Source organism: Dryobates pubescens, chromosome 23 (genome assembly GCF_014839835.1).
Source record: "Dryobates pubescens isolate bDryPub1 chromosome 23, bDryPub1.pri, whole genome shotgun sequence".
NCBI lineage: Eukaryota > Metazoa > Chordata > Aves > Piciformes > Picidae > Dryobates > Dryobates pubescens.
In genome coordinates this window covers 16,607,336-16,631,235 of record NC_071634.1, presented here as the reverse complement: position 1 = coordinate 16,631,235, position 23,900 = coordinate 16,607,336, and the positions used below count along the sequence as shown (strand labels likewise).

Below are 23,900 nucleotides of genomic sequence, written 5' to 3'. Positions count from 1 at the left end.
AATCCCTTCCTGAAGACCTTGACACCAGTGTGCAGAGGTCCAGATGCAAGACTCCACTGTAGCTCTCTCGTGGCCAGCTTGGGTATGCTGATTCACTCTGTAGTGAATCAACAGTTAGAAAATCTTTTCCAAATCTTGATCATATCTTCCAACACTTCCCCTCTGATTCCCTCTGTGATATGTGCAAAGCTTTTGCTCGCTGTATCTCAAGAAGTGAAATCACCTAAGGAATGATGACAATGCTCTAAAGTTTCCTTACTGATAATCTGAACCACCTTGATTCATCCTGAAAGATCAGGGTCTAAACTGTGGCATTAGTCCACAGCCCCAAAGAGCTGGGAGCAGTGGCAGCTTGCCACGTTTCTGTAAAAAGCCCAGGAAACTTTGGGACAGATCCACAGCTGGTAAAAGCTGTCACCACTCCAGCAGCCCAGCTTGGTAAGCAGTTCTGAGCAGCCAGGTGTACACGTGAGCCCATGAGGGATCACCATTTCAACATATTGACTCATTTCTCCTCAGCAGCCTAAGATCTATTCATAGCACAATTAACAAAGAGTACACAAGATTTTCCTCCAGCTGAAAATATCCAAGTGATCTAAAAATACTAATACATTATGGCACTGCTCTCAGAAGCACAAAACTTTCTTGTGAGCACATCTGGGACTTCCAACAGGATTTAATTCCTCAATGACACATTTTGGAATGAATACATCCTCAAGATTCATACCACTAGGAGAAACAAGGGGTACAGACTCACCCCTTTTTGCACACAGGGAGGCAGGGGCAGGGAAAAGCTCACCACCACCACCTGAGCACCACCTGCCAAGAAACATGCAGAGGTAGGGGCAGATGGCATCTCAGCCACAGCCTTACAAACCAGGCTTTGCCACCTGAGGATAAGGAGCCGCAGGCTGGGCAGAAGCACAGGGAATGTAGGAGGAGGAAAAGGATTAGGATGCATGCTGATCTTCCTGCTCCTGCCAGCAAAAAAAATGAGAGCTGAGGTCAGGGACAGCGAGTGGCAAAAATTTACAGCCCAGGTTTTCCTTCTTCTGGAGTAGAAGGAGCCAACCTGGCACAGCACCAGCACAGACAGTGCTGTCATGGTGATTCTGCTGCCTTCTCAACGTGCTGATCAAGGCAAGTGCCTCCTTCTCCTCAAGTTACAGCTGGCCATACCTGGGACTATTTTCTCCCAGGGCCAAAGCGGACTCAGTGGTCCAAGTGAGAACCACTTGTTCCACCCTATCTGCTCACAACCAGTCCCAGATCATTATATACTTTGAGACATACTTCAAGCTCTGTTCAGCTACTTTGTAAATCCTTAGGCATCCTGTGCTGTCTTACAGTAGAAATCCACATGATGCATTTGCATTAGAACATTTTTCCAAGGTCTGTTAGTCTGGTCCCCAAGAGACACTCCCATAATTGAAATGCTTAAGTCCAGACCTATCAATTATCTTTAAAAACAAAATGGAGTCCCACCAGGAGAAAATTACAGCCAGCTTTCTTTATATGTTAGTAGAAATGTGGGGATTAATTATCACCACCTCTGTGCAAATGCCTTTAGGGTATGGGAAGGAGACAAGAAATCTTCTCTTGAAGGAGACAGCTGTACTCCTAGTCTTCACATGCACCTGTAGGCAAAGACCACTTGGATCCAGAGCTTTCCTTCTGTCTTCAGCTGTCCCACTGCCTAACATAGGAACCGTGACCATCTCTCATCTGTGGGACTTGCTGCATCTCTGTATTTATGTAAAAGCTTCACTCCAGCTGGTTTTCTGGAGGTGCTGTTCAGAGCTGGAGCAGTATGCTCTGCCATCCCCATCTCCTTCAGAACAATGTAAATAGTGTAATTATACACAAAGCAGGTACTGCAACACTTAACTTCCAGCGCTGGGTCCCTGGAGTGGAACAAACTCCCAGGGACATTATGGCACCACAAGAAGGACCTGCACAGGGTCTGCCAGCTGAAGGAGACAGGAGCACCTGCAGCAACCACTTCACCCCTCCCTTCTCCAGGATATAACAGCAAAAAAAGTATCAGTATCTGCTATTATTCATATACTCTACAAGGTGTGTATTTCCAGTCCAAAAAACTCTCATGTTTAATCTTGGCAGCTGAACTCAGGTTATTCTCCATCAGAAGTAGAGAGCTTCTCACCTGACATCATAAAACTTTCATCAAGCATCTGAGATTAAAACATCACAACACAAAACCATCTGTAAATAGGAATTTTCTTTAAGATCATGCCCTTGATCACCCAAACCAATGCTGGACTATCTTTTCAGCAGCTCTAAGCTAAAGACATCAGTTTAAAGGAGCTTACTAAATATTCTTCTCCCACAGACACTTTTTATCTACTACTGCTTCTGAGTTGCTGCATTTCAGAAGTTCCCATTACATGCAATTAAGTTTCTAATAAACTACAGAGCTACTAACTGACTTATCCATCTCACTAACCAAGGACCCAGCTAGCAATCTCTATCACATTTTACATTTTCTGGCCATAACTCATGCATATTTTGCAAGTCAATTTCATTGGTGTCAACTGCATCCTTCCCCTCTGTGATACTAATCTTTGATTCTGAGAGAAAGACAAAACACAGAATCACCTGAGAACACGCTGTGCTTGCTGCTGACTGTGTGAAGGGGACCAGCGTAAGATGTTGCTGTGTTGGAATCAGTGTCCCAATGGCAGACCCAGTATGAAAAATTTATGGTAGCTGAAACCACAGAATCTTTGGAAATGCAGTCAGTTTGACTCTGCATCAAAAGGTTATGCTATTCATTTATACTTGATGCTGAAGACTATACTGAGGAAACACCTGAAAGCAAATCAGTAGCAGTTTGGGCCTCAGCACTGACTGCCTACAGAAGCTAATTTGTGGATTACTAATTAAATACATCACCTGTGTTTTTGGCCTGGTGAGCTCAACAGTGGGGCTTCTTAACTTGTATAGGACTTAAAACTGTAAATCCATCACCAGACCTCTTACCAGGAATAGCACATCTGTGATGCTGCAGCACACTGTGGACATACTATCACAGTCTTGCCCAGTGCCAGGGAAGACAACCTGGTGGGGAACTGCACCAGGAGAAGACCTGGCATGTCTTGTCCAGGCTGCAGTGGGCTAGGTTTGGGCAGAGCCCCACATCAAAGAACAACAAAACTCTACATATATCTGCAGGTGGGAAAAACAAGAGCAGGGAAAGAGCAGAGTGCAAAGGGGAGAAAAAGTCTGATGAAGAGCTACAGAAGAATGCAAAGGCTGGGAGTCATCCTCTGCTTGCAAGACAGCCACAGAGGCAAGCAAGCAGGTGGAGTCTGCCTGCTGCCAGTACTGTTGGAGAGGCAGGCATGAGCAGAGGAGTAGCTGAGCTGCTGCTGGGGCAGGGGACACAACATGGGCAGCCCAACCCGCAAGAGTATTTCACTGCTTGGGCTCAGAGAGGCTACAGAGACTGCCCCTCCAAGCCCACCAGTTCCCCCCTGGAGCAGCACACAGCACTTCTTACCTATCCTCCCTTTTATGCACATAGTAAGGTCCTGAGCAACAACCCAGAGTTTTTTAATCATTATTACACACCCAAAATATGCAGGAGGGTAGAGAGTCACAGTCCCTGACCAAGGGTCCCAGTGCCCAGACAAGCTCTAACAGGGAAGGATTACTGCAAAAACAAGGGAAGGAGCAGGAGGAAGGCTACAGGTTACCGCATCAGGTAGAAAAGAAGTTTGGGACTCTCCCCACTGCAGAGCTCTCAATAACGGTGTCAGCAGTATTTCATCTCAAATACTCAAACATTGCTTGCTCAGATTTATTTATTTACTTGATTTATGGTGCATGCCCACACTAATCTCTCTATGCACCAACATAAAATTTTTCAGCATTCACAGACCTTTGTTAGGCAGCCAGGCATGTTCTGGATAAAAAAAGAGCTACATATATCTTACAGTGATTATTTCACACCGGTAACTAATGGAAAAACTTTTTTCCTCCTGAGGATGCACACCTAACAATTGCACTGGAGTGGTAGTATAGAGCCTTTGCAAACCATAAAGTATAAGCTTGTTGCTTTTGTTCATTCTCTATTTCAGCATTGCATTTGCTTTAGTTTTAATTATATTGGATGTGTCAGGATGCCTATCATAATCCCTACTTCTTTCCAGAGATTTATGCCTCCACACAAACATAAATTTCCTGGTAACACTGTATAGAACAGAGGAGACTTTACATACTTTTAAAAATTGTGTCCAATTTTATGGAGGCTGCTTTTTGTGCAAAAAGAACAGGCACTCAAAAATGCCTTTTTTAATAGTAAAATAAGACACACACTTCTGTCTGGGGCTTTTACTGGTAGAAAATTGGGATTTAATTTGACCAGGAAATTAGCATTTGTAAAGCATCAACCTGTACTGTGAGCATCCTAGGCTGAAAGCAATAAAAGGCTCCTTTGTAACCGAAGCATCGAGTGAGAATGTGGAGATGCCACAGTAAGGGAGGTGCTAATAGGTACAGGGTTTAACATAGCACAGATCACAGGTTTCTTTGGCCAAGCTTTTCAGTTCACTTTTACAATTCCATGAAACCAAAATGTCAGCTTATACCAGCAGGCAAGTACACCCTCCCCTCAAAAAGCAGTGATCCTGGTAAACCCCTACAACCACAGAGGACACCCTCCAGAATGAGAAGTGTCAGAATCTTCCAGTAGTGAAGCATTTACATTTGTTTAGGTATCTCATAATATCCTTAATGATGTATTTCCTTGATTTGTCACTAGGGGCTAAGACTTTAATGTTCTTTCAATTCCATTTTTTGCATGGCAATGTAAATAGGCCTCTCCACAGGTTTTAACCTGCATGCAGAGCTACGCAGATACACGCTAGCTAGGGACCTGGGTCTTCTGCTCTTTGGGTATGTTGATGCTGAAGCTGAGAGTAGCAGCTCCTGCATACCAACCTGTCCCAGGACTAGTCCAGCAAGGGCTAATTCTTCCTCCTCATCAAGTGAGTTTTGCAGCAGAGTGCTACATTGCTCTAAGCTAGGCAACATGTCTTCAATGTGGTAGATGCTCTGCTCATGTTCCCTACTGGAAATGCACTGATGTATTTGTTCATGTCAAGTGCATTTTCAATTTAAAAGTTATGCCCACTGAAGTTAACACAAGTTATAATTTCAGCCTATGTAGCTGCCAGACTCACAACCCAAACCTCACAGGCTGTGCCTAACCCCAGGAATAATAAACAAATTGCAGCCATGTGAATACTAAACCAGGCTGGGACACTGGCTTCAACACAGCCTATCTCAGAAGGCCTCCATTTGTATCAAGGTGTTTTGCCTTGCTCTATCAGTGCCCAAAATGAGGGGAAGGAAGCTGTGGACTGGAAATGAAGAAGAATGAGAATGATGAAGAATAGAGATACTTCCATTACTCCATGCTGCATGACCTTTCAGAGAGAGGGCAGGACAGTGTGCCCAAGCCCTGCTCAGCTGGCTGAGAGGAGAGGGTGGGAGCACTCCTCTTTCGGTAGCAATAAAATCCTGTTTTGTAAACATACTTAAGGAACACACACACATCGACAGAGAGAAAGGGGGGAAAGGAAAGGAGAGAGAGACCAAAGTAAAAGCCACACTTCATTCTGTACTTGAGGGGACAAGACCATACACTATTTCCATTTCCAGTAAAAAGATCAGCTATCTGTGAGTAGTATTGCAAAGTTGTATCCACCTGAAGCACCAAACCACCGGTGTGCACAAGCACTGCGGTTTCTCAGAACCCCCGTCACCAGCAAAGGGTGCCCCCAGCCCGGGCAGCAGCAGTGCAGGGAGCGTAACGGCACCCCCAGCTTGACTTCCCTGGCATTAGAGCAGCACACACCAAGCATCACCCGGCGAAGTCAATGGAGTTACACCAGGGCAGATTAAGTGTAAGCGAGAAGCCAATCAGGCTCTTTATGTCTGCCCTTCCTTCCCTGAGAAGAACTAAACAGGATCCTTTTTCCTCAGAGGCATCGCCAGCAACAGCCTCGAACTGCCCTGATTGGGTTTCGCCGGCCGCAGTGCAGAAATGTTTATTTCCATCGGGCTGGGACTGCAAGACCTCCTTCCAACTCCTCTGCTTCTACAGTTTCCAAACAGCAATGCCTGGCATTTCGGTCTCTGACAAGCAATGCTCGAGGGTGGGACATTTGAAGGAAAAAAACCCCAAAAATCTCTAAGAAGAAAGCTCTTAAGACAAGATAGGCTGAGCGTTTGCACCACCAATGGTTTGTTTTAGCTATCTCTCTGCCTCCTGTAAGACGGAAATCAGACAGCTTATTGGCTTAGCTTGTTAGGCCAGGTTAAAGGGATGCAACGCTGAAAGGCTCTTACAGAAGCTTACCCTTGGACTAAAAATAGCAGGCACTAGAGAATTATCTTAAATACTACCAAACTTGTTCTGCACTGTGAATGCAGATAACTGTAATATGTTTCCATTTTTGGTAGTTTTAGAGCTTTTTAAAGTTATGCTGGCTTTAGCTGACTATTTAATTAGTTTCTGATTCTATTTGCCGCTTTTTCTCTCAGAGATATAGCCTGAGGGGTACTTTGCCTATGAATCCTTTGTATTTAGCAGCGTTGCTATTGTTAACATCTAATGAGCTGCTGGATTTGCCAAACACTCCGCATAGGTACAAACGCTGCTTTGAAATATAAATGTTTAACACACAGCAAATAGCAAATCAAAAGATACTCTAACGCGGCGTCCTCACTCTCTCTTCCTTGCCTGCCTCATCAAAAGGGAGGAAAAATAAAATTCTGCTTTATTACATTTAATTCTGAATTGCCAAAATGCATATCAGAACGCGACATTTTTAGCTCTTTAGAAGAAAACTAAATGGTTTTTGTTACTGCAGGAGGACTGGTGTGTACAGGCGAGGCTCTCCTAGCTGAGCTGTGGAGGTAGCAGGGTTCTCTTTGGGGTGAAACTGCAAAACCCTACAAACAGCTCTCTTTAAGTGGTCTAAAGATGGATACCTGTTCACCTGCTCCTCACTGAACACTGTGACGAGATATGAAAACAAAGAAGCTCCAAAGCAAAGCACCAGTGTCCTCCATCCTTACGTGCATTTCACCTGTGCTACAGCCAGTCTGAAAGACCTCACAACAGAAATCAGCCATGGTGTAACACCCTGGCTGTCATTGCTACCTCAACTCTTCCCACTTCTGCTGATAACACCACAGTGGATACTTCTTGTATGAGCTCAGACTGAGAACATCACAGGACTCAAGCAGCAGGTGCCTCCAAGTGCTGGTGTTGCCCACTGCCTTCCACATGACATCCCAGGTACCACACCAGCCCTGGCACCTGGATGATTGCTGCAGCAAGAGTACCAAATGGAAATCAATTCAGGCTCATACTTCAGCATCTTTACTGCTATTTTTGCCTTCCCTGGTTTACCTGCAACATTTTAGTACGAGTTACTTTTAACATAGTTTTAAAACCCCACCTCCAGGAAGGCAAATTTCTCGATACAAACACAGGCCAGGGTCATGTTAAAACCCAGCCACACAGCCCACCAGAAGTTCCTTCCCTTATGGGGCCGGCACTGCATTCAGCCGCCATGGAGCTAGCAGAGACTGTCCTTTCAGACACCATTTTTCTTTGACTCCTTTCAGAGTGAGAAATGTTTTCACTCTTAAAGAGTGGTGGAATTCACAGATTCCCTCACCAGATATATACCTACTGCCTTTATAAGCTCATGCATAGTGGGCATAACCTAGCCACCTGTCTTGCAACTGCCATTAAAACCCTCCATATGTCTTCATTTGGGAAGCAAGTTTTCTTTTTGAGTCAGGAGTTAAGTTCACAGCCTCTCTGTCAAATAAACAACACGTCTGTTGTCACCTGGCTGCTGAGCAAGCCTGCTTTTGACAATATGCACTCAGTGATTTTAATCACCTATTTCTCAGCCTCTCCTTCCACATTCATGCAGTAAAAATAATGTTCCATCTTCATTACAATGATTAACATTACTATCCACCTCTTGGAATTTAACTTGCTCCTGGTTAAGTGCTGCTCTAGCACTACCAAGACAACAGCCTTGCACTGAATGGTCTCCAGTGTAAGGGAAAGTAACTTCAGAATGTATTCACAGTTCAAACAGATGAGATCAAGAAAGGAGGATTATAACCCCTGCTTTATAGCACGGGATTTGATGCACAGAGATCAACCACCTTCTCTAGGCCAGTGTCCACAGGAATGGTGGAGGGCAGGGTTCCAACCAGCAACATCTGTCTTTGCAAGCAGGGAACAACATTTCACCAGTGCACCATCCCTGTCCCAAAGCACTTGCAGCCAAGCTTACAGAAGAGGACTGAAAAATGGTAGTCAACAGCAACCTAAGGGGAGACTCACTTTGTGCATCTGTGGAACTTTGTAATTTTGCCATCTTTTGTACCAAAAAAGTTCCCATCCTGTTTGTTCACTTACTACAGGCATTCCAAAATGGAGATTTCCAGAGAAAGTTAACACAGAGACAGTAGTGAATGGCCACAACAGACTAAGGCTGGTGTGCCAAATGTACCTCCACCAGAAAGCCAGAGCATAGCTGTATGACAGAGTGAATGTTAGGGAGACCATCAGCACACCATAGCAAAACAGACAAGTTTGGATCGGTGGAAAGGAACAGGGTCATGATTGAGCTCAAAAGTGAGCACAGACACCATCTAGTTTAACATGAAAAACTGGACTAACCCCTGGCAACACAGGAAGAAGAGGCTATAACACCAACTCAGCAAGTCTCTAGGAAAAACAAAGGACCCACAAAATGTTATTTGAGTGGGGCCCTCTCTTTGCATAACTTACTTTGGGAAGATAAAAATCAGACAACATCCAAAGCTGGTTGGGTAAGTCATTACCGGAACAGACAGTCACACGCACAGATTTGCCCCACAGAAAGATAAGCAGAAGTGAACTGAGAGTTCAGCAGAGCATCATCTCAAAGATTTTCGAATTACTATAAGCCAAGATGCAAGATATTTTGCTTTAGAACATGGATGGTACCTAGAAACAAAAGTGTTCACAAAAGCAACCCCTGTTTGCCCCCATCAAGATGCCACGGCAGCAGCTTTATTGCATGTGGGCTCCAAAGAGCAGAGCCTGCAGGCAGAGCAGCGCACAGGGTGTCTGCAGTGTCCCAAACCTGCCAGACAGGAAAAGAGAGGAGAAAAGCTGTTGTGTTGCTGCCCCATTTTTTACTGTATGCTTTTTCCGTTCTTTTCTTTGCTAGTGAAGAGACTGCACTTTGTGACTAGTAATAGTTCAAGATCAGTGATCTGCTGGGGAGGACCTTCTGAGCTGAAGTGACAGCCTGAGATGTGGCACTCATTTGTGGACTTTTGTATGTAAGACTCTGTCATCTACCACAGCCTGCAAAGGTCGTTACAAAGTCTGCAAGAAGGCAGACAGCAGTGATGGAGGAAGAAAGTGTCTTTGGCACAGGATCAGGGATAAAACACTTTCTCAAAGGCATTTGTGGGATATCAGGCAGAGTGAATTGGAATTAGGATGAGGAATTGTGCCATTAACGGCAGCAACAGATTAAGTCCTGACAATTTTCCTTTTGTATAAAGTAGGGGAAGACAGGCTAGATAGTGTGTGTTTATTGAAGCAAGAAGGTTAGAGATAAGATATAATCTAACCAAATCATGGAATGCAATTTAGGGAGATACTCTAGAGTCACAGAGTCTGAATTAGCGTGTTTGTCTAATACCTATAGGTACAATTATGGCCTGGTGCAAAACAGTTATTGGATTCCAGAGTGGGAGAACACCAGGTGAAGTGGCCCTGATCCTTCATTAGTTGAGTAGCTTCCAGGACCAGAAAGGACACCCACATGTATCCAAAGATACAAGTACTTCGGGAGGAGAAAGACATCTCCAGAAATGTTTGAGTGTACAAATTTGGCACTAGGAGACACTTTCTTTACACAGAAACAAGTCAGATGGATCCAAACATTTAAACAGAAGCCAGGAATACTTTTGGAGGTTTTCATTCCAAGTCTGTGAGCATTTTGATTTCTGGGTTATTGAAAACAAGGATGTTATTACACCACTCTATTGTCCTGCCATCTTCCTCACACACAGAGGGCTTTAGGCTTACCAGTTCCCAAAGTTAAGAAGGATATCATTTTAGAACTGAACCCAGTACTTGCAATGAAAACTGAAGCCATGAAAATTTGACCAATTTCTCATCTTAAAGCTTCTCAAGAGAACTTCATCTCACTTCTGCATGGCTCCTGCATGAAACACAGAAGTTTGCAATGAGATCTGCTTTTCTTTTTTTTGAGGTTATACACACTCCATTCTTGGATTTAACTCTCTAGGGGTCATCGTGATGAGGAATCATGTGGACTGTCTCCAAATCCCTGCAACATTGATTCTCACCAATATTGGAGTTATTTTTCTAATTGAGAACACACCAGTACTGTTTGGAGGGATTCCAAGGGGAAAAAAACAAACAGTACTTGATAAGTCTTGATTGGAATGGCTAAAGAATAGAATGCAAGTTTGGGACAATACATTAGAGGGATGTCTTTGTTAAGAGCTCTGATTTTGGGAAGGAACTGGGGAAACCTAGCCGCTCTGTTAAAAGGTATAGAAGGGCAATGAATTCTACTGTAGGATCTCTCCTTTTGCTGACTCAGTGAAGACACATTTGTCATTCAAAGACAAATTAGAAAAGGGCATGGATCATGCTACATAGATGCTCAGTCTCAGTTATCAGCCAGGTACAGGCAGCTTCCAACGTATCTACCTCCAAGTGCATCCGAAAAAAAAAGGCAATCTCTTCTGGTGGATGTGGACAGAACATCTTTGTCAAAATTTCAGTGTGAGCAAATAACTGCAAAGCGGTTTAGCGCAGGGAGGATTTGTCCCTGCAGAAATTGACACAAATTCCTTTAGGACAGGGGCAGCCACCCCAACCACATTGCTGGGATTGCCAGCAGATAGAATTAGGAAAACTGGAAGATAACACTGGGGCCTAATGTAAACTCTTAAATCTGCTGTAAACAGAGCGGTAACATTGGCACGCAATAAAACCAGTATCTGTCATTGCACTCCCAGAAGCAGGTGTAGAGAAGGACAAGAGACATGCCTGGATTTCTGTTCATCCCTGCGAAGTCAGGCTGGGAGAAAAAGCAAACTGACAGAGGCTGTGGCAAATAGCTAACATTATAGTGATGGAGGGCATAATGGAAGAACAAGTGGAAGGGTCCAGTTTGAGGTTCCTGCTAACACCCATGGTGCAACTTGGAGTAACAGGCTTGAGGAGGCAGCATTCCTGGATGTTTCGAGTTGGACAGAAAACACAGTACCCACAAAAGACATTTTCTAAAAACCTTGTAACATGCCTGCTGGGCTGAGGCTCGTCTTTAAGAACAGATGCACACCATTTTCAAAGCCACTCATTAGGGAATGGGAACTAATAGCAGCTGAAGTTCAGGTCTCTTGCCTTCCTTAGCTTTGGGTACAAAAAGCAAAGTTTCACAAGCTGAGTCTTGTCAGAGCGCACACCATAAACCAAGGGTGGGCTGCTCACTAGTACCGACAAAGAGACCATCCAAGATCTTACTCCAGGGTTTATAGGCATTACCATGAGACAAGTAAATAAAAACTGTGGTTAGTAACTAAACCAAAACAAAATAATGTAAGCTAGCATCACAGCCAAGGAACCAGGCAGGCCAGCTATTAAAAAGGGCCACATGGAAACCCTTCAATTAAACTTAATTCATGAGATGAGATTTTCAGGAGGGTTAGGTATCCAGTGACAATGTTTAAAAAGCAAATGCACACAGAAGTAATGTGCTGCCAGAACTGTAACAAAAAGACTGTATAGAAAGTTCTGCATTATGGATGATTTAGCAATATCATAGCACAGGCTCCAGCAAAGAGAGTGAAATCATCCCTAACTTCCCATTTGTCGGCAGAATTTTAACAAGGGACTCCTGGGAGCTCTTGGGGGCTCCTCCATGGCTCAACAGACAAATTAACTCATCAGAAGAAAGGTAGGGATGATTAACTAACAAAAGCCCCCTCCAGCCCTTCACTGGCACATGGTTATTCCACCCAGATGGTGTTCACCTACCTGAAACTGGTAATGACAGCCTTGGATTGGATTTACAGAAAAACATAGATAATAAGGTGCTGCAAGAGTGACATGATAGGAGTTATTGGTCTGTGATGCTCTAGACTGTGCCAGAGGCAGCAGAGCTGTTTTGTAATGTTAGCCTCTGTTTTGTAACTTTATCCTCTCTGCCCGAGAGGTTTCCTGCTGCAAATAGGAGACTTGGTCTCCAGAGAGGCATTTGACCTGACCCTTCCTATATGAGAGTGGGATCAACAGCAAAGAAAATGACAAGAGATGGCAACACTCCCATCACATACAAGCGGCAGCAGTTTGACACCCTCTCACTGCAAATGGATGAATGTCTCTGCAGCGCTAAGGACTGTGCAATATTTTCTTATGCCTCAGGGGGGAAAAAACAACAACAAAAAAACCAACCCAAACCCTAACCCCCACAAGTTCTTCTGGCTTTTCTCCAGATGCAATTGAGGTGACAATTGGTAAAGTTTTGACCTTTGTGCTAGTATGAAGAGTCTTTTGGGGACTTTGAGGGACAGTTGATATGGGGCAGAGGGAATTGGAAAAAAATCCACAGCAGTCCTGGATGGGGAAAATAAGCAAATAAAAATCCAGGAAAAAAGAATTAACAAAAAATAAATAAAGGTAGGTTTCCCTCAGATAGGGAGAAACAGAAGTCCACCACTCCTTCTGTGCATGCCTGGAGGATCAAATGCCTTACAGAGCACATCCAAGCAGATGTCAACAAGCATGCACTTAGGGTTTTGCTCATTAACATAACTGCAGGTGCATCCTTTTGTACCTGACAACTATTAAAACCTCATCTGTCCAAGAATAAGCCTATGAAAACGCACAAGCTAAGGACCTGTGGAAGTTAAGACTAGCCCTAGAGGTAGGTTTCCTTATTAGGTGCTTGGAAGGGCTGATTTTCATGAACTTGTTGTGACGAGCTAGATAGCCGCGAGCAGTTCAGGCAACTCAAATACGTCATAAATCAACACGTCCACAACATTTGCCCACGGGTCCTTACAGAAAATGTTCTGGTTTTATGATCAACATCTTCATCTTGGTGATTAGAAGTACCCATTACAGGCCAGCAGCCATTGTGCTACTCACAGGAAAGCACAAAAGCACAGATGTGTGCGAGGAAATGGAAGCACTGTTCCAACGCATCACAAGGCCCAGGCCTCATGACAACACCAAATCTCTGCAGGTTTTGGTTTCGTGCTTCCATAAACAAAACCCAGTGATTACTGCATGTGGTAAAAAGCAAACTCCAATCACGGCCCTTCAGACTCATCACCACCGCAAAGTGCTAATTAATTTCTCAGTCATTATGAAGCAAGGCTGTTGTCTGCTGTGGTAGAACAAAAAACGACCCACAGCCACCAACTCTGCATTGCAAAGGGGCTGATTTCCACCCAGCCCTGACGCCAGCCAGCATGGCTCAGCACATGTGTGCAGCCAGATGCCCACACTGCGGCCTGGCACCTGCAAACACCTGCAGAAAGCCATCACAACCAAACCCAGAGACTGCAGTTTTTCTCCCCACAAAACTGCAGGGGAAACCCCTCCAGAAAGGCTGCACATTTCTAGTGCATCCGAGTATCTGAATCACTGTAGCACAAGCGGGCAAGTTTTCACAGACACACACCCCCTCATTCTTGTATTTTTTTCTGCTCGTGGGGAGGAGAATAGTTTGACACTACTTTAGTTCACTACTAAAGATTTCTCCCTGCAAGAAATTTGCTCTGTGCAATTTCTTTCTCCTGGCATACACATGCACAATAGGTTAGCAGCATCAAGGAAAAAAAAAATAATTACTAAATGAAGCCTCGCTATGATTTTCTCCTTCTGTAATGGCATGGGCCTGAGTAAATGTTAAGTGGGATGGGGCAGCAGGGGAAGAGCATGCCAGGGTTAAGATGGAGCATTTAGCAGCAATTAGCAATGATGCACAATGCAAAAATAGTAACAATGGGGAAAAAAAGAAAAAAAAAAAAGGAAAGAAAGAGGTTACACTAGAAATGAAACCATTAAGGGAAATAAATTCAACAGTTTAGCCAATTAGCATTTGTCTAAGAAAGGCAAACTTTCTGCTGCTGTTGTTAAGCAAGTAGGAAAAGAAAAAAACCCAGGAGAATCTTATCAGAAATATTTACTTCCCACTAGCAGTGACTCTGGGAGTGTTTTCCTAACAGAAGACAGAGCCACTGTCCCACTTTTTTGTGACCCTCTCTGCAGTTCTAGGGAGAAAATATTTAGTTCAACATTATCGTAAGCCAGAATATGGCTCTATTTATGTGACAAGTTGACAACATACAATTTCATGCTTGTTGAACTGATCTGTGTTATATATTCACTGTGAATATTATGAAGCCTCACCATTATAAATATGAAACAGTATACACTTATTCAAAATAACTCCAGCAGTGGCAATTTATAGCTCGGTTGTTTGTGTGCTTATGAAGTCCAAATGCCACCTTAAGAAGCTGCATCTCACTAAAACAGATGTGGAGTGTGACTGTGACCAAAGTGGATTTAAGATGACCTCTGTGAAAGGAGGCTATTACATTTTTGTCTGCATGGCAGCTGACACCAGTTTGTATTTAGATACGTAGCCAGCGGGAACACAGTGTAACACGGTGTCCTCAAGGGCTGGTTTTAACTCCGGCCAAGACATTCGTCTAATGACCTAATTAGCTTACTACTGTTCTAGCTAGTGTTAGCCTTCCCTCTTGCAAAAAGGACAGGTGCTCAGCAGAGCAGAGACACCACGGGTACCTCAAACCACTACTGCTCCAGGTGAAATATCTCCTTAATGGGACTGTGAAGGGGATCAGTTGCATTTTCTTGATTGCGCGCCCGGGGAATGGTCCTGGTGGCCTCATACATCAAACAATAAGCTCTCAAAGCAATTGGGTTTTTTTGCTCATTTGGGACTTTTTTCCTGCCTGAAGGTTTCAACCAACATGCAAGGTTCTTGCATTAAAACAGAGACATGTTTAGACGGTTTGTAGTTGGTCCAAGTGGGGAAAAAAGGAGCAGTGAAACACCTTGCTAACACCGATACGGAGCATTTGCATAAACTCTTCCCAATCATACAGCAGCTGGTTTGAGTAAAATAAATTCCACTTACTGCTTGAGCCTTTTTAAATGTCAGCATAGCTAGTCACAGATTATAGTTTACATACATCATCCTTGTAGATGCAGTGTTATTGTGCTGGCCCTTATTTAGCAGATGCAGAAACCTGAGTCAGGCCAGAGACACTGGAAAAGGCAATGCATAGCAGCACACAAGAAAGGTGACATTCCTCCATTAGAAATGTAACAATTCTGGCATTTTTGCTCAGCCTCCACCATCTTCTTCCCCTGGGACACAGACAGGGTCTTCCTCAGTGTCTCAAAGTGGGTTTTATAATACATTGTTACCTTTTATTGTTCTTATAAAGTTTCCTATCCCAAATCTGCATCTTTTGCCTTTTATGTTTATTGTTGTATTAAACCTACGACGTTGCCTGTCGCCCTACTAAATCTATCCCATAACCACATACTGTACATTCATTTCTCAAGGCCCTCAGTAGCTCTTATCTGTTTGCTTTTATGATCTCTTATGAACTGCTAGGAATAGCAATTTGCAGCGCTGTTTGTAAAGTCATCTCAGCCTGAACTCAGCCTTCCCCTTTTTTGCCATCCAGCGATCTCCTCTGCAGCGAAATCCCATTTGCCAGAGAAGCATTTCATTACGGGATGCATTTTAGAGGGACACAAGTTCCCAAGCACCCCACGTGTGCTTATCATGTAAAATTCAATGTGTGTGGATCTGGAATTCAAAAAACCCTACTTATTAGAGCAGCAAAGTACATGTTGATAGGAGATGGGCCTGTGCTGCCTTCAGATTCTCTGATATGCTGCCTGCTCCATGTTGCTGCCCAGAGCTATTTAGCTTGTGCTCTCTGAGGCCTCAGACATGCTGCTACGCTGTTCACACAATCTCAGTTCTTTAAAGCACTTTGATAAGCTTTATTCTGCCATTATACCATCTAGAACATTAAACACAATGTTTAAGTTCTATGTTAAATCACAATCAGTTCCTATTAACTGTTCCAAGCTCCTCATTTTTATCAACAGTTACTTTATTAAATCCTTAATAATATAGATGGAATAGTTAGTTAATTTGTGTGTTGAGCCATGGATGTTAATTTGTAAACATAATAACATACTGCAATCATTTGCATAATAGCATTTTAATCTTTTTAGTAAAAGCTGTAATTCCCTACAAAGTACGCTGCAGTAGAAACTAAGTGACTATTGGTAATAATAAAAAAGGCCTTAAAATTCTGATCCTATTATAGTGTTGGAACATACCCAAACTGCTACCATAATCTCTGAAATGTTACTGTTCTCTGATTTAGGTGTCTGTGTCAAGAATAAAAATGAAGTATAACTGGTAGCAGTAGACTATTTCCTAAATGTAATTTAGTATTCACTAAGCACCAGCACTTTGCAAATAGCTCTGAGGCTTTCCTTCAAAGTTCAGAGCTCTAGTTATGCATATTGTGTGAGGTACACCATGCAGCTCACCTCCAGCCTCTGTTGTGCTGAATAGATGGCTATGATAAATCATGCTGATTTGGCACTGAAGGGCATCAGCCATCAAGGATTTGACTACTATGTCTTTTTTTTTCTTGTCTTTTTTTTTTCCCCCTCTCTGAGATTATATCTCCTTGAACTGCCTGCCCTGGGCTACTAGTTTTGGAGAAAATTAGAAAGTGGAAAAAATGCTAGGGGAGGCCAGTACAGAAAGCCTATATAGGCTCAGCTCTCTGGAAACCCATTAACACTAGTCACAAGACTGGCAAAGAAAACAGTGGTGGTTGTTTAAAAGTCAGGCCAAGTCATTTTACGCAAGATCTGGTAATTCATTAATCAATCTGGCTGCAAACCTTGAATGAATAACCTGAAATAGTGAAAGAGACTGGCAGCACCACAGAACATGCTGGAGTTTATAATCTGAAGCAATGCAAAACACCCTGGTGATGTTTAGGGCTCCCCTCTACCCTCGTCATTCCCTTCCAAATAAATAAGAAAAGATTTATCTCCCAAGAATTTCCCTGCTGCCAGGGACAAGTCCGTACACAATTCACTGTGCAGCTCTTTCTCTCCCCACATTTTCATTGCTTGTAATACAGCAGGTTTTGGCAACCCACTATAAACATAGTAGCCTGCTTAGGCTTTCCAAATACATGGTACTTAGCACGGTCTTGAACAGTTACCTGGGCTACACCTCTGCAAAACGATTAAAAACAAAGTCATCAAACACAGTAAGCATCTCTCTGGAACAGAGGATTGTGTAAATAAATTAAATCCACAGAAGAGCAAGCAAAGTAGGATTGCTGAAGTCTTTTTAAAGGCTTTTGTTCTGCCAGGTATGAGAATACCTCACTTACAAGTCTTTACAACTTTGCACATGTTTCTTTACCAGGTGATTCCCTACCTGTGGGCTGAATTTTCTCTTATCATCAGCTATTTGTAAACAATACCAAGAGACATCCACTGCAGATATCTGCTCTCTTCAATGGTAGGCCTGGGTCACAAATAATTTTAAATATGACTAACCTCCCATGATATGGTACAGCATGTTGGAAGAAGCCTCAGGGGCAACAGTTCTCACTTGTGCCACATGAAGTTGTATGCTTTTACATAGTATTGGCTTAGAGAATGGAAGACTTATCCTTCTGATTTAATCAATTTATCACAAATACAATTTTTTTAACTCTGGGTCTTCACAAAAGCAAGTCATGAAAGTGAATGATGCAGTGAACCATCTAAATACCTGGTCTTGGGTGACTTGTTAACTATTTACTTGCATGAACTTGTGTCAACAGACAGTGCCCTGAGGGGCAAGAACTCCTTCATTCTATCTTTCCAGTAGTCAACACAACAGGCAGAGAAAATTAGGCTAAACCCAGAAGGGATCAGGCTGTAAACAGAAAGAAATTAACTAATTCATAACATGCATATGTACAGATATTGATGACCAGCCTCTGTGCTGAGACAGACACTCCAGGTTGGTTCAAGACTACGATCAGTTACACTGGTGTGCAAAGAGCGCAACAGTGATGTCCTAGGTGTGCCAACAAAGCACTGGTATGTTCTAACACTAGGGTGAAGGGCAGAATCTCATCATACCCAAGCAGCTGAGAGCAAGGATTTATACTCAACGTACTATGTAGATTAATTCAACCTTTATCTCACTTGGCTCCTGGTTACTGCAATAACTAATAATTTCTAGTCCATGAGACTCCCAGCGCCACTGAAGTGCCCAAGCTTGTGGGTGCTTGGCTCAAGTGAGCTTCCAGGAAGCCTGAGTATTAGCTTCCCCAAGAACAAGCCTTTCTTAAAAAGAAGTGCACCAGAAACATCCAGGAATGCTTTTAAAGGGCTTCTGAAGACCAGCCTGCACCTAGAAAATGCCACATGTACTGCACTAAAACCACAAGAGAGAGTGTGCTTCACTCAGGGTTAGATTTGGCAGTCATAGCTTGTGCAGTTAATGCTGCTCACCTACTTTCCAGCCTTTGTTTGTTGTTTTGGTTCTTTTCCTTACACCCTAAACTGAGTGTATTTCTCCTTTTTGGGATGACAAAGCCTCATCTAGAAGCTTAAGTTAGAAAAAGCATACCACTCATGCTACTCCCATGATTATATGAGAGAAAAACGGGGGGGGGGAGGTTGTTTTGTGGTTTTTTCCCAAAGAAAAGCCGGTGCGGATCAGTAAGGAAAAACCCTGGAGATTACCAAATGGGAGACTGCACAAAACTTCTATTCTCTCAGCTAAAACAAACACTTCCTTGCAGAGTTTGTGAGAAAAATCTCTGGAGAAAGAAGACATCTTCTTCTGTTCTTGAGCACCCCCAGTTGTCACATTATAGAGGTGCAGAGGTGAGAAATAGTGCAAGGTAACCAGCTGCATGATGGAGTACGGGGACAGAGTTTGTATATGGGAGGAGAAAGTAACTGTTTCATTGCCATCTTCCTAGGCCAAGTAATGTAAATATAACAAACCATGAAGCTGAAAATAGTCTAATTTTGCACTGCAGTATTGCAAAGTGCTATTAGAGCACAATTTGTCCCTACAGGTAAGATTGGGCCAAGCTGTGCTGTCAGAGACAGTGATGCAGCCCGTAACTGAAGCTGCTGGCACATGGAAACCCAGGCACTTGCAGAGAGCACAACAGAATTTCCCTATTAGGAACAAATCTTCTTATTCCATTTCCAAACTATGGCTTCTGACCTATCAGTTGCTGCATAGATGCACTGCCCAAGCTGCTTACCACCTATTTCTTCACAATGGGGCTGCTCATCCTCAGATGCATCCAAATGTGCCTGAGAGGTTACACCTACTGACCAGCACCTCTTGTCACCATTTCCCAGTGATATTAAGAAGAAGCCTCTCTCTGGTTGTCTTGCTGTTTGGCACATGTTTTGCTTTTCAGAATGGGAACTGTCTCACATAGGATGTGACAATTCCTATACAAATTACATAGGGGAATTATCACTACCAATCCCAGACAATTTTGTGTCCAGCAGCTGTGGCCACCAGTGCAGCTGAGCAGTTACACACAGGGCAAGACATAAGCCTATGGTCAAGTTCCACTGTTTTTCACTGGAAAAGTTTGTGTGCTTAAGAGCTGATGGATGCTTATTCATTACATTATTCATCTGGAACTTACACTTTGAAAGTCTGCATCTTCAATTGATTTTTCCGAAAGGAAAATGTCTCTGCATTGATGAATGAGGAAAAATATGTCTCCTCAGTTATAAAACAGGCAAAACCACTCTCCACCATGCTAGCTGCTAATGGGTCCCCTGCCCCCCTGCCTCTGCTGCCTACCATCCAAACCTACACACCAACACACTGTACCCTGCCTGAGGCAGTACAACAACAATTCAAGAATGAGATGGGGTTTGGAAACTTTGTAAAACAAGGTGTGGAACATTATACAACTAATAAAAATCAAGAACCTAAGCACAGGGCTTTGCAGGGCTAATTTTGGTTTGATTTTAATAGAATTAATTCCAACTTCCTTGGGTGTAAATGATAGAAATTGAATAGGGAAACTGAATAAAGACCAGTTTCTGGTACCAGTTACCCTGGTATAAATCTAGAGTAACTTCATCTGCATCAGAGAAATCACTGTAGGTTTGGAGCTGTATATAAAAATTATTCAGGACATCTTAGGTGAGAGCTGTTTTATACTGTCTCAGTTAAACCTTTCTAGGTTTTCAACTCCACCATGGTAATTTGGGGCTTCCTCAAGACATGGGCCAGCCACACTTCCTGGAGCTGCAGTACCTGCCCTGTGAGAGTGCCAGTGCTTGCTGTTGCACAAGCTCCCTCTGCCAGGTATCACTTTATTGTCTAATTTCCCACTCAGTGGACAATCTATGGCATTTCCTACCATCAAGGATGAAAGGAGTTCAGGGTTCAGAAGGCACAAGGCAGAGAACCATGAAGGCTTTACACAACAAAAGAAATGAGATTGGAGATTGAAATAAAGACACAGCAACCATCCTCTCAACCCACCTGATCCTCAAGGTAGAATTGTAAAGAAAACATTTAAATCTCCTGTACCACCCTTCAACTTTTACTTTAAGACAGCTCTCCACAAGAAGCTCTATGAAACAGCTCAAATTTTGTGCTTGTTCCTGAGCTCCTGACAGTCCTGACTGCTTTCTATGTCACATTTACCCTTTTTCTTCCCTATACATCAACTATGAGGACCTCTCAATTTGTATGCAAGTGCCTTGCACACTAAGGCCCTGAGAGGTAAAAACCTTTACTAGAACTGCTCCAGCTACATCAGGTAGATGCTGTGCTGCACTCCTCTTCTTGCTGGGGAATATAAGTGGAAAACAACAAACAGGTTTCAACTTTTGTTTCTCCTTTGCAGCTGACAACTGTGCAACTCCTTGCTGTGACACCACGGGGCAGTGCACTCTAGGCACTTCTTAGCCATTTTCTCCCCAAAATTAAAAGTTCCATTTAATTCCTTTCAAGACTTTTCCTCCCCCTCTCTCTCCAGATCGCAGGCCTGGTTTTGATCATGAAGATTAAGGCTGCCAGTCAGAAACTGTAACACACATCACCACATTTGTTGTCTCTTAACAAAGGAAGAATAGTAAAACTGCTGTCCACTGGACCAAAAAAACCTAACACAATAAATTTAGCAATAAAAGCAAGCAAGGACTTTGCAATGTGCACTTGCATCTCCTTGCCTTACCTCGAAAATATTGGCGGGTTCATTGCTGTACTGATTGGAGATGATCTCCGACTGGTCGCTGTACCACTTGAGTCCCCCCAGAAAGCTGTCTGCGTCCAGGTCGTTCACATCTAGTTCAGAGAGGTCAAGTTCTGGGAGATCTGGGCAAAGAGGCTGGTCTTCACCAACCAGAGCAGCACACTGCAGGAAACAGCAACACAGAAATAGTTTATTAATTACTGGGAATCTATTAACTTTAATATCATGTGATAAGAATTAAGGCTCGATTAAGCCATGGGGCAGGGTCAGTAGAATTGGCTTTGTTTTCTGGAAAAGAACCCACTGAGTAGCTAAGTATGAGAACACTGTTAGCCCTATGCAGGCATGCAAAGCAGAGGGGGAAACAGGAGGGCACAGGCTTCCTTCTCTACCACATCTCTGTTCAAAGGCAACAACTTTCCTTTTCTCTATACTCTTTGATAACAATCATGTTCAAAGGTTTATGAAATTAAACAGTGGAGGCCAAACCATGGCCTTATTCTCCTGCTTCAGAGTGCCCCAGCACAGGTAGGAGTTACAGATGAATACCTCTGGGCAGTATCTGTCATGCATTTCCTGATGCATTCAGGTTAAAGAGGCACAGCCTGTTAGAGCCTTCAGGCCCGGAGGCTAGCTCAAGCTGGAGATAGTCACACTTTCACTTTTACAGATCCTCACTAATCCTCAAGGGTCAAGTCACGATGGTGGATACCATGTGGGCATAAGAAAGTACAGGTCAGTGCTGCTCCTGTGGTCGTTCCTCACTGCACTTGATGACGCACTGACCACAAACACCAAGCCACACATGAGGGTGCTGGCAACCGCTCGATGTGTGTTCTGAAACAGCCCCATACAACTCATTCATGCAGCCTTTCACCTGTTTGACCCAGTCAGTCTCCTAAGTGTCCCCAGACAGTGGTTGCAGCGAGGAAACCAAACAGGTTTTCCTCCTCTGGCAGCCTCTGATTCAGTAATCCTAATGTAGAGGGTCTGTGAAACGGTTTGTCTGAGGTAGTAAACAGTCTGGCCTGTATGGATTCTCTTCAACACTGCAAAATGTTTTCATTTCTGTGACTTTACAAAGAGAGGAGCAATAAATACAAATACACCTGGAGTAAGCGTCCTTTTATATGCTAGTATTCAGCTAGATAGTGTATTGACTGACCTACTAAGGAAGCAAAATTAGTAACACACATTCACTTCAGGATGGCAATTGAAATGTTAGAATATGCACCAAAACCATTTCCTAATTATGGAAAACATAGTAACAGCTTGGCAAGCAGCAGACTCCCATACATCAATGCTGCTTGATTAAGCAATTCCTCCTGCACCACACCTCATACCCTTGTAACTTATGCCCAAAGATCAACGTTGATGAGGGTACACTGCAAAAACCCACAGAGCTGCAAAGACACCAGGTGCTGAATGGTTAAACCCATTTAAACTCAACTGAGTCTGTGGACTTCTATCCTGGATATTTCTAGCACTGTATTAAGGATGGCCAGCAGCAGGCCCTCCTTGAGTCCTGTCCATTTGACTGGGTGGTCTGAATGACTTCCCAACTGCTACTTGGACTGAAGACAACACAGAAAGTGCCGCTTTCTGCGGGTAGATGTCTGTAGGGCACTAACAGAGTGTCCACAGATGTGAATTGCTCAGCGCTGGTTATGCCACTCTCGCAAGGCCTGCCTTTTACACCAGTGCCTGTGAGAGCTGCTGAAGGTGCATTTCATTGAAGCTTTTGTCCCCGGGAATCTCGGCGCGTCTGCAGTGCGCGGGCTGGATGCAGCAGTGCAGCCGTGAGCAAAGATTTTGTCTGTTGGCACAAAGGCTCGGTGCAGCTGGTGTGAGCTATAATTTACCAGACAACTTCTACATCGACCAGGACTCTACAAGATAATCACAGAATAGGCCAAGGGGCGAGGCAGCTGAGAGGCTACAAAACGAGGTTCTGAAATAAGAGCTGCTTTTCTCCCTATTATTAAGGGGCTGCAGAACTTTAAGAAGTCCAACCCCACTTAAGGAATTTTCACAGCACACAATTTTTTGTAATTATTTTGGTCATAGGGGAAAGAAAAAAGAAAAAGAAAACAAAATATTAGAGAGTTTCCTCTTCTTCAACGCAAGACACAACCTTCCCGTAGCAATCTTGCAATGCAGAGATGACCTTTTATGATGCTTGGCCAAAATCTCTGATCTAATTAAAGGATAATATAGTTTTGAGCGAAAAGGTAGATCCTCAGCATCATTCTCAGGTTTGTGTTGTGGAGGTCAGTAGCTTGTAACTGATACCGTAGGCTTCCAAAGTACCCTGCTGGTCTGTTACTGCTTTCATTTGTAAAAATAGCTGCACTCTGTGAACCACTCACTTAAACATGTTTACTCTTGGTAACCTGCATTTTTAAGTTCCTTCGGTGTGCTTTTGAAGCAACATAAGCAATGATATTAAAAACACCACCAATCCT

At 43.4% G+C, this 23,900-nt stretch overlaps 1 protein-coding gene across 3 annotated transcripts in view; it reads right to left on the bottom strand.

Annotated features, from left to right (window-relative positions):
- Positions 1-23,900, bottom strand: part of PPARGC1A (PPARG coactivator 1 alpha) — a 341,886-nt gene that overhangs the window by 32,706 nt on the left and 285,280 nt on the right. For all 3 annotated transcript variants that reach the window (XM_054172283.1, XM_054172284.1, XM_009904915.2), the window contains one exon: positions 21,418-21,597. In XM_054172283.1, the coding sequence (XP_054028258.1) occupies positions 21,418-21,597 (180 nt within the window). The remainder of the gene's footprint in view (positions 1-21,417; positions 21,598-23,900) is intronic.